Source organism: Globicephala melas, chromosome 10 (assembly GCF_963455315.2).
Source record: "Globicephala melas chromosome 10, mGloMel1.2, whole genome shotgun sequence".
NCBI lineage: Eukaryota > Metazoa > Chordata > Mammalia > Artiodactyla > Delphinidae > Globicephala > Globicephala melas.
The window spans coordinates 85,894,628-85,906,768 of record NC_083323.1 but is presented as its reverse complement, the minus strand read 5'-3'; the positions used below and the strand labels follow the sequence as shown (position 1 = coordinate 85,906,768).

Here is a 12,141-nt window from a genome sequence, read left to right as displayed (position 1 = left end):
TTACCTTCCCCCACTTAGTGCAAGCAGCAAACTGCAGAGACATCTACCCTGGGCAGGAGGTAGTGAGCGTGGGCGGATGCCCTCCCGGGCATATGGAGCAGAACGGTGTCTCAAGTGGCTGGCAACACTCATGAAGAAGTGAGGTGCCCATATGCAGATTAACGCTTAACTACCCTACTGCTAAAGATTTCTGCCTCTCCATCCCAGATAGGCTTCACAAAGACTGAATATTCAGAGACAAGGAAACGGGAGCTTCCATATGTAAAACAAAGCAGACAGGCAAGAATCACTAGGTATTAGATATTTTCATTCACCACTCTTGAAAGGAGGCAACAAACTCAATAAAATAAAAAATTCTCCCATGGCTGTACACACACACACACACACATATAATATATATGTTTATATATATATATGATTTATTTATTTATATTTATATAAAAGAACAGAACTTTAAGTAAAGGGTGGGGAGAGGAATGGAGGAGGGAAGGTTTACCAAGAAGTTCTACATCTGTATAAAACTTCACAGGTCAGGGGACAACAACACAGTGAAGTTATGGGAAAAAAATGAAATTATGTAGTAATGTACCATTACCCTTCAGCCAGTAACACTTTGAATATATCCAGTGGGACATGTTACTTCTCTCAGCAAAAGACCACCCACATTTTTTTCAACGGGAAAATGCATTTTTTATTGTGGTAAAACATATAATGTTAAATTTACCATCTTAACCAATTTTTGAAGGTACAGTTCAGTGGTATTAGGTATATTCATATTGTCGTACAACAAATCTCTTTTCATCCTGCAACACTGAAATTCTATACTTACTAAATACTAATACTCTCTCTTGTCTTCTTCCAGTTTTGGGGAACTGAATTTTTATTTTCTGCTTCTATGATTTTGACTTCTTTAAATACTTCATATGGGCGGAATCATACAATATTTGTCCTTTTGTGACTGGTTTATTTCACTAAGCATAATATTTTTGAGGCTCAGCCATGTTGTAGCATGTGATAGGATTTCCTTCCTTTTAAGGCTGCATAATATTCCATTATATGTATATACCATATTTTCCTCATCCATTCATCTGTTGATGGACATCTGGATTGCTTCTACCTCCTGGATATTTTGAATAATGCTGTGGTAAACATGGATGTGCAAATATCTCTTTGAGATCCTTTTTTTAAGTCTTTTGGATATATACCCAGAAGTGGGATTGCTGAATCTTATGATGATCCTGTGACTCTGGGTAATAATACTGGATGTAAAAGGAATTTACTTATGGATATAAGTGTGGGCTGTAAGAAAGATGAATAGATAAATTTTGTTAAAATCAAAGTGAAAATAAAACATCTATAACCAGTGGGCTTGAAAGTCTTCTATTTTTTTTAGAACACTGACTATATTGCTTTGTTGTCTTCATTTTAATTTGGTTTTCTCCAATATTAGCGAGGTTTTATAAATGAAAATTTTTTCAGCTGACTTCCTGGAAATACTACCTTTGAGAATGTCTAGCGACTCCCCTCACAGTTCGCCTTTGCTGTTCATTTGGGACTAAAGAATAGCTTGTCATCCTGGCCATCTCACATCATTATCTAGCTTCTTAGAAATCAGCTAATGACATTAATTAAAAAATAACAACTTTGACTGTCCTGCTCTAATAATCTGATATTGTTACCAAGTTAGAAAATGAGGGACTTCCCTGGCGGTCCAGTGCTTAAGGCTCCGTGCTCCCAATGCAGGGGTGCAGGTTCCATCCCTGGTTGAGGACTAAGATCCCACATACCGTGCAGCACAGTTGGAATAACTAACTAAATTGGCTTTAAAAAGAAAGGAAGAAAGAAAATGGTACTTTATCGGTACACTGATGTTAATGTTAAAAGGACTAAGAAGTACCAACTGGAATAGAAGAAAGGTGGGTATGCTTTTTATAATAAAAATATTACTAAGTAAAGAAGAAACGCTATTTTAATTCTATGCATATATAAGCATTATGTGACCTTATGATTAATTATTTTTCCCTTTCCTTCTGCTTTTTCTTAGATGTTCTTGGCAGCCCTGTCACTCAGCTTCATTTCTAAGACACTAAGTGCAATCATTATGAAAGGTTCCATCACTCAAATAGAAAGGAGATTTGACATATCATCTTCTACTGTTGGCTTAATTGATGGAAGCTTTGAAATGGGTAATTTTTGTTTCTGTTTTGATTATTACTTAGTAACGAGATTTGCAGAGGTAAAAAAGTGTTCACATACGCTCTACACCACTGATCCTTAACCAGGGGTAAATTGCCCCCATCCCCACCCCCTGCCCAGGGGCAATTTGGCAATATCTGGAGATATTTTTGGTTGTCATTGCTGAGGATTAGGGAATGTCACTGGCATCTAGTGGTAGAGGCCAGGGATGCCTTGAAACATCCCACAATGCACAAGACAGCCTCCAAAACAAAGAATTACCTAGTCCAGAATGTCAAAAGTATAGAAGTTAGAAAACCCTGATTTACACAAACTCGTTGCCTGCAAACTAATATTTTGCAGGGCTAAAACTTCTCTTTCTCAAGATTTCCTAGTGCAAAAAAATGTTGGAGAGAGGATTATGATTCTGATGATTTGAGGAGAGGAGAACAATTTTGAAGCAATCTTTGTTAGGGTCTACTGTTGAACTGGGTATAAAATTTGGGGTTAAAAGTCTTTTTTTTTAGAACATTGAGTATATTGTTTTGTTGTCTTCATTTTAATTTGGATTCCTCCAATAACAGTGAGGTTTTATATAATTATTTAACATTCTTTTCTCTTACTTTATGAACTGGTCGCTGATTACCTCTGCCCATTTTCCTCCCCCCCGCCTTTTAATGATTTGAAGGGATTCAAAATGTATGTCTGTTGTATAGATTACACATATTTTTTACAAGTTTGCTCTTTATCTTTTAACCTTTTAAAAATATACTTGTTTATTGAATGTTTAAAAAATAATTGTGTAAAGGAAGACCCATCTATCTTTTGGTCATGAATTCTGCCTTTTCATGATTCAGAGGCTATTACACCATACATATCCTTCACTTTTCCACCTTCTAGGTTTAATGAAACCATCTAGAACTTTAGTATTAGACTGTGATTAGCTTTAAATTCTAATTCATTGTATATCTCTTTATATTGAGGAATTGATTCTTATTATCTTTGTTAAACTTTGTAGCTATTTAAAAGCAATTAGTTGGACATGGTTATAAGTTTTACTGGTTTCCTTCTTAACACTATTTCTTGAACCTTATGACTTCAAGTCTCATCTTTAGTTTTTCTGGAGTATATCTTCAAGTAGCTTTTTTTTTCCAGAAATAATTGAACATAAGACATATTTTCTGAGCCCTTGCATGTTGGAAAATGTATTTATTTTACTATCATAGTCAACTGATAATTTGAGTATGAAATTAAAACTTCAGAATCTTTTTTTCTCAGAACATTAAAAACATGTATCTACTGTGTTATAACACAATATTATACATAAGAAATCATTACCAGTATCATTGTCATGCACTGATAGGACCTCTTCTTTATGCCTGAATTTCAGAAATTTTACCAACATATACCTAGGATGGTCTCTTTTACATTATTTATGCTGGAGAAATGTAGAAATTTTTATCTGATGTCTTAAGCCTTCCTTTACCTCAGGAAATTTATTTTCTATATTTAAATTTGTTCCGTCCCCTCTATTTTCTTCTGAAACATATATGAATATTAAATTTTCTGGCTATTTTTTCACTTTAAGTTTTTCTTTCTAAAATTCGACCTTTTTTTTTCCTTGAAACTCCATCAGTCTTTGCTGATGCCATCTTTCGTCTTATTGTATCAGGTCCCAATATGTACATTTCTGTAGAGTATTTAAAATTTTCAACAATACTTTATTGTTCTCTTATTATTTTTAGTCTGCTAGTTCTTATTTTATGGATGCAACATACCTTTGTACCTCTAGAGATACTAACTGGATTTTTTCAAAATGTCTTCTCTTCTTAGTTTCCTCATTTAACTGTTTTCTTCATGGGTTACTTTATCTGCTGGTTCAGTTTGGTGCTTTTACTTCATGTTATTTTTTTCCATCAAATGTTCAGTAATTCTTGGTTGTTGTCTGTTCGTTATTATACTTGTAGCTCCAGATGGACTGGAATTGGTCATGACCACCACCACTTAGATTGGTCTTTTTCCTCTTTTGAATCTAAATAACTTATAGCTAACATTAAATCTCAAGTGACCTCTCCTCCAGGAAACTTTCCTGAAACCTCTAATTAATTTAAGCTTCCGCTTTCTGTGGTCTAAGAGTACTTCTGTCCATTTATCTATTTTTGTCACTGGTAGGTAAGTTCTTTTAGAGCAGATACCATGCACTGTTTATTCTTTTCCTCTATTTCTGGCTTCTAACCCCATGACAGGTACTTAATAAGAATTTAAAGATTTCTAGGAGTGAATGAAAAATGCATGAATAAATACCTTCCCTCAGGTATTTTTGTCCATTTTTCTCCATTCCAGTACAACCCACTCAACTCCAAATTCTTCATAAAATTTTGCTTCACTAATATCGCCAAGTAATTCAAGTACTTTAGTTCTTATCTAAAGTCAATTCTGCTTATTATTAACACCACACAACTTTATAGTGAGTGGCTTAAGGTAAGTGAGTTTCATCCCGGGTAATTAAATTACCCGGGGACTTCCCCAGTGGTGCAGTGGTTAAGAATCCACCTGCCAATGCAGGGTACACGGGTTCGATCCCTGGTCTGGGAAGATCCCACATGCCACAGAGCAACTAAGCCCATGAGCCAAAACTACTGAGCCCACGTGCCACAAGTACTGATCTCAGGTGCCGCAACTGCAGAGCTCATGTGCTGCAACTACTGAAGCCCGCGTGCCTAGAGCCCAGGCTCCACAACAAGAGAAGCCACCACAGCGAGAAGGCTACGCATCACAACAGAGTAGCCCCAGCTCGCCGCAACTAGAGAAAGCCCGCGCACAGCAACAAAGACCCAACACAGCCAAAATAAATAAATAAGTAAATAATAAATGAATGAATGAATAAATAAATAAAGGCAGAGTCTATTTAAAAAAAAAAAATTACCCGATCTTTGAGGAATGGTACCATGTCTTATGCTCTATTTTTATCCATTCTGTGGCCTTCCATTCTACTGGACACAAAATTGGACTCAGTCACTGTTTGCTATAATCAATCATATCAAAATAATTTTGTTTTCTTTCTAGGAAATTTGCTTGTGATTTTATTTGTGAGTTACTTTGGAGCCAAATTACACAGACCAAAACTAATCGGAATTGGTTGCTTCGTTATGGGAATTGGAAGTATTTTGACTGCTTTACCTCATTTCTTCATGGGATAGTAAGTGGCTCTATGCCATCAGTGATCATTTCCTTGTAAATTAATGGTAGAATTTTATTTTTTTCCTTTTAAATAAGCAGTCCCCTTTTGAGAAGAAAATCCACTAAGTGTGTGTAGAAATGGAGTATATTTTCTATGTAATAATTAAATTGTTTTATCTACCATGACTCTCATTGATATTAAAATATGAATAGCAATAAATGAGTAGTTTCACAGAAAATAAATAAGCTTTTTAGTATGATATGTATTTCATGTCTTTGCCTACAAGATTTTGATAATATTTAATAAGTCTTTGTTACCAAACTCAGGTCTAGCTGCTCACCACTCGAAAATCAATACCTGAGAGGCAATTGTTGGTAGAAAGGCAAGTTGCTTTTAATCAGAATGCCAACAATCTAGGGAGAAGGTGGACTCATGTCCCCCCAAACCAACTCCCATGATTCTGTTTGGCTATAAAAGTTTTTAAAGGGAAAAGAGAAGTAATGTCAGTTAATCATTGAGATAGAGGGTCAAAGTCGTCACCATCCCCCACTGTGTTCAGGCTTGTTGGCTTCTTGTGATTTTTCTTTAGATGCTATCTTGTTCACATAGTTTGTTCATGAGATTACTGAAGGGAAAGCTAGGGAAGAGATCTGGTCATCTGTTAATTACTCATTCTTCATTTCTACTTTGATCTACAGAAAGAACCAACAGGTTAGGCAAGGTATTGTGTGATCAAAAGATTTGAAAGGTGTACTTGGGTTGGTGATGAGTAGAGTATGGGGCGCCTGATTTAAATGTTAGTTACAATCTAGTTTTGCTAAAGTGACAGGACAAAGGGGCCTCCTGCAGAACCTCTTTCCTGCCAAAAGCTGCTTACAACTTCACCACTCAACTCACTGCGGTATGGGTTTTCCCACTACCATCTCCACTGAGACTTCTTCCTAAGTCACTGTGTAGTTTTAATTAGAGTCAGATACTAATGACAGGAAACCAAAAATAGTGATGGCTTAAATAAGATAAGAGCTTATTGTTTACATAAAAATTGTAGCCAACCCAGCCCTTGACTGGCCTTGACTTCACGGTCTAAATTGTGGCAATGTTGTTCCTTGCAACAGGATAGAAGGGAAGAAGAATAAGAAGAAACAGAAGGCACACAGGCTGAGACTTAAGAAATATTTTCAGAAGCATAACCCTTCTACCAACTTCACATTAGCCAGAACTTTGTTACACCTCACATTCAGATAGAAAGTCACTGAGAAAAATAGACCTTACTTCAGGTGTCCCCTTCCCAGCTAAAGATCCCAGGTTCTGTTACCATAGAAGGAAAGAAGAATGGATATTGAGAGCCAATGAGCAGTTTCTGCTAAAGATATCAATTACTTACTCATTATCAACGCCAACAGCCATGCCTTTTGGTTACTATATTAATTACTCTATTTGACCCTCATAAGTTCTTTCTTCTTCCTGGTGCTGTTCCTTCTTATTTTCATCATCTTACTCTCTCTTGATTTATTTCCTCCTTTTGGTTTCTCCATCATGCCCATCTTTTCCTTCTGCTACTGACACCATAAGGTCAGTATTGCCTAAGCTCCCTCTTCAATCTTCTTCACTTTTCATTCTACATGATTTGTGTGGAGTACATGCATTAAATGCAACTATCACTGTACACAGTGAGTTTATCTTATACTCAAGATCTATATAACCAACCACCTCATGGGTATCTCCAACCTAACATCCTACAAACATTTTGCATCCATATATTCAGAACAGAATTCATCCCTGTGCCATCACCAGCTCAGATTTTTCACATTCACTCTTTCAGCAATGATTCATTTAGCCACAGAGGAACTCAAACTAAAGTCAAGGGTCTCATCCTAGACTTATTCTTTACTTCAATACACATGACCAGTGGTCACCAAATCTTGCTTATTCTGCCTGCTATCTGTCATAGTTGTTGCCCTTAACCTGATAGAGGATTCTATCATCTCTGGCCTGGACTTTTTGCCTCCCAACTCCTCTTCATTCTAACTCATATTCTATACTACAGTATTGATTTAAAAAATAAGAATCTAATTTTTTTACTACCACTTAAAACTCCCAATATCCTAGAGCAGTATTTTTCTTTATTTTTGATATTTATTTATTGTGGCTGCACCAGGTCTTACTTGCGGCATGTGGACTTCTTAGCTGCAGCATGCAGGATCTAGTTCCCCAACCAGGGATTAAACCCAGGCCACCTGCCCTGGGAGCTCAGACTCTGACCCACTGGACCACCAGGGAAGTCCCATATCCTAGAGCAGGATTTTTCAAACTTCAGATCCTGAACCACTCATGGACTAATAAATCAATTAAGATTATTAAGACCAACAATTTTTTAATAGGATAGGATAGGATAGAATAGAATAGAAGACACAATGAGAGTGGGGATAAATATTATTCTGTGAAACTTTTGTTTTGGTTGTACATAAATTTGTGTGTGTGTGGATATCCATGTATTGTGATTGTGATGCAAAATATATTTCTCATTGTTAGTAACAAAGTATTGAAAGCCTTTTGCCTATGAATTACTATCTAGGTTCATTTGCATATCTAAGCTCATTTGCATATACAGGTCACTCACTGATTTGGTCCTTGACTATCTTCCTAGCTTTATTTTACACTGCTTCCAATGACTGAGGACCACACTCTAGGCCTACAGTTTGCCAAATGTGCCATAATATGTCATAGCTTTGTTCATAGTGTTTCTACAGCTTTGAATGATTTTCTTTGTCTATTAAACTATCCATCTTCAAGACACATCTCATATGGAATCCTCACTGTGAAGTCTTCTCTAATCCACATCTTTCCAAACCTGCAAGCCAAGCTGATAATCCCTTTTTCCTTTACGAAAACTCAGGACCTGGTATATTAACCTTATCATATCTTTGATTGTATATGTTTACCTTAGGGGGTGTAAGATGTTTTAAGTAAAAAAACCGTGTGTTTTATTTCTAGTGATTTGGAGCTGAGCATAATGCCTGGCATAGAGTAAGTTGCCCTCAGACTTCACAGGGTACCTCAGTATTTTTAATTTATATATTTTATTGAAGTATAATGGACAATTTATATTAGTATCAGGTGTACAACATAGTGATTCATTATTTTTATAGATTATACTCCATTTATAGTTATAAAATTTTGGCTATATTCCCTGTGCTGTACATCTTTGTATCTTATTTCTTTTTTTAACATCTTTATTGGAATATAATTGCTTTACAATGGGATGTTAGTTTCTGCTTTATAACAAAGTGAAGCAGCTATACATATATATATATCCCCATATCTCCTGTCTCTTGTGTTTCCCTCTCATCCTCCCTATCCCACTCCGCTAGGTGGTCACAAAGCACCGAGCTGATCTCCCTGTGCTATGCGGCTGCTTCCAACTAGCTATCTATTTTACATTTGGTAGGGTATATATGTCCATGCCACTCTCTCACTTCGTCCCAGCTTACCCTTCCCCCTCCCTGTGTCCTCAAGTCCATTCTCTATGTCTGCGTCTTTATTCCTGTCCTGCCCCTAGGTTCTTCAGAACCTTTTTTTTAGATTCCATATACATGTGTTAACATACAGTATTTGTTTTTCTCTTTCTGACTTACTTCACTTTGTATGACAGACTCTAGGTCCATCCACCTCACTACAAATAACTCAAATTTGTTTCTTTTTATGGCTGAGTAGTATTCCATTGTATATATGTGCCACATCTTCTTTATCCATTCATCTGTTGATGGACACGTAGGTTGCATCCATATCCTGATTATTGTAAGTAGAGCTGCAATGAACATTTTGGTACATGACTCTTTTTCAGTTATGGTTTTCTCAGGGTATATGCCCAGTAGTGGGATTGCTGGGTCATATGGTAGTTCTATTTTTAGTTTTTTAAGGAACCTCCATACTGTCCTCCATAGTGGTTATATCAATTTACATTCCCACCAACAGTGCAAGAGGGTTCCCTTTTCTCTACACCCTCTCCAACATTTATTGTTGGTAGATTTTTTGATGATGGCCATTCTGACTGGAGTGAGGTGATACCTCATTGTAGTTTTGATTTGCATTTCTCTAATGATTAGTGATGTTGAGCATCCTTTCATGTGTTTGTTGGCAATCCGTATATCTTATTTGGAGAAATGTCGGTTTAGGTCTCAGCCCATTTCTGGATTCGGTTGCTTTTTTCACATTGAGTTGCATGAGCTGCTTGTAAATTTTGGAGATTAATCCTTTGTCAGTTGCTTCATTTGCAAATATTTTCTCCCATTCTGAGGGTTGTCTTTTCGTCTTGTTTATGGTTTCCTTTACTGTGCAAAAGCTTTTAAGTTGCATTAGGTCCGATTTGCTTATTTTTATTTCCATTTCTCTAGGAGGTGGGTCCAAAAGGATCTTGCTGTGATTTATGTCCTAGAGTGTTCTGCCTATGTTTTCCTCTAAGAGTTTTAGAGTGTCTGGCCTTACATTTAGGTGTGTAATCCATTTTGAGTTTATTTTTGTGTATGGTGTTAGGGAGTGTTCTAATTTCATTCTTTTACATGTAGCTGTCCAGTTATCCCAGCATGACTTATTGAAGAGGCTGTCTTTTCTCCGTTGTATATTCTTGCCTCCTTTATCAAAAATAAGGTGACCATATGTGCATGGGTTTATCTCTGGGCTCTCTATCCTGTTCCTTTGATCTATATTTCTGTTTTTGTGCCAGTACCATACTGTCTTGATTACTGTAGTTTGTAGTATAGGAGCCTGATTCCTCCAGCTCCCTTTTTCTTTCTCAAGATTGCTTTGGCTATTCGGTGTCTTTTGTGTTTCCATACAAATTGTGAGTTTTTTTATTCTAGTACTGTGAAAAATGCCATTGGTAATTTGATTAGGATTGCATTGAATCTGTAGATTACTTTGGTAGTATAGTCATTTTCACAGTGTTGATTCTTCCAATCCAAGAATATAGTATATCTCTCCATCTGTATCATCTTTAATTTCTTTCATCAGTGTCTTATAGTTTTCTGCATGCACATCTTTTGTCTCCTTAGGTAGATTTATTCCTAGGTATTTTATTCTTTTTGTTGCAATGGTGAATGGGAGTGTTTCCTTAATTTCTCTTTCTGATTTTTCATCATTTTTAGTGTATAGGAATGCAAGAGATTTCTGTGCATTAATTTTGTATCCTGCAACTTTACCAGATTCATTGATTAGCTCTAGTAGTTTTCTGGTAGCATCTTTAGGATTCTCTATGTTTAGTATCATGCATCTGCAAACAGTGACAGCTTTACTTCTTCTTTTCTGATTTGGATTCCTTTTATTTCTTTTTCTTCTCTAATGGCTGTGGCTAAAACTGTGCTCTCTTCCATGGCTCCGAAGCTTCCCTCCCACCCTCTGTCTCTGCCAGTGAAGGGGCTTCCTAGTGTGTGGAAACCGTTCCTCCTTCACAGCTCTTTCCCAGAGGTGCATGTCCTGTCCCTATTCTTTTGTCTCTGTTTTTTCTTTTTTATTTTGCCCTACCCAGGTACGTGGGGAGTTTCTTGCTTTTTGGGAAGTCTGAGGTCTTCTGCCAGTGTTCAGTAGGTGTTCTGTAGGAGTTGTTCCACATGTAGTTGTTTTTCTGATGTACCTGTGGGGAGGAAGGTAATCTCCGAATCTTACTCCTTCATCATCTTGAAGGTCTCCTTCCTTATTTTATACCTAGTAGTTTGTACCTCTTAACTGCCCTTACCCTATATTCCCCCCTTCCCCCACTCCTCTTCTCACCGGTAACCACTAGTTTGTTCTCTGTACCTGTGAGTCTGTTTGTGTTTTGTTATATTTGTTCTTTTTTTTTTTTTAGGTTTCACATGTAAGTGAAAATATACAGTATTTGTCTTTCTCTGCCTGACTTATTTTACTAAGCTTAATACCTTTCGGTCCATTTATGTATTTTTAAATATGAGCATTTGTCCCTATTCTAGGTCCATTCTATTGTTCCTATTAAGTGCTTCCTTATCAAATTCAAATGGATTAGAACTTTTTAAACTAAGTTTTGAAGAGTCAGGCATATGACTGTGTGTGATTATAAATTGATTTTGAAATTTTAGATTGTAACCATCTTTGAAGATAATTCAAAAGATTGATAAATACAGTTAGCAGTTTTTTAAAAGCATGAAACCAAGATATTTCACATGTTGCCCAGAATATAAGCACTGCTAGGATGAGAGCAACATGGTACTCCACCTTGCCTGGGGAGTACTGCATTATATTTCTTAGTGAACACTCCCATTTCACTGTTACCCATCACCACTCCTAAAATATAAGCTGGGAAACTGACAGAGTATCCTGATAATTTGGAGAAGAGAATGGTGCAAATAAAGGGGAAGATTCCGCTGTATTTCTGGGAAAAGTGAAAATGCTCAGTAAATATAGTGATGTTCTTACAGTTACAGGTATTCTAAAGACACCCCTATTAATCCATCAGAGAATTCAACATCAAGCTTATCAACTTGTTTGATTAATCAAAATTTGTTACTCAATAGAACATCACTGGAGATAGTGGGAAAAGGTAAGAATTGAACTGGCACTAGTGAATATTAGTGTCACTAATAAATATTCTAAAATTTAACAATTTAATTACATCGTTAAAAAACGATGGTGGAGGCTTCCCTGGTGGCGCAGTGGTTGAGAGTCCGCCTGCCGATACAGGGGACACGGGTTCGTGCCCTGGTCCGGGAGGATCCCACATGCCGCGGAGCGGCTGGGCCCGTGAGCCATGGCCGCTGAGCCTGCGCGTCTGGAGC

At 36.8% G+C, this 12,141-nt stretch overlaps 1 protein-coding gene across 1 annotated transcript in view; it reads left to right on the top strand.

Moving 5' to 3' along the window:
• LOC115844342 (solute carrier organic anion transporter family member 1B3-like) overlaps positions 1 to 12,141 on the top strand; it is a 53,241-nt gene that overhangs the window by 15,101 nt on the left and 25,999 nt on the right. The window contains exons 2-4 of the mRNA XM_030841310.2: positions 2,045 to 2,186; positions 5,242 to 5,374; positions 11,785 to 11,906. Of these exons, the coding sequence (XP_030697170.1) occupies positions 2,045 to 2,186; positions 5,242 to 5,374; positions 11,785 to 11,906 (397 nt within the window). The remainder of the gene's footprint in view (positions 1 to 2,044; positions 2,187 to 5,241; positions 5,375 to 11,784; positions 11,907 to 12,141) is intronic.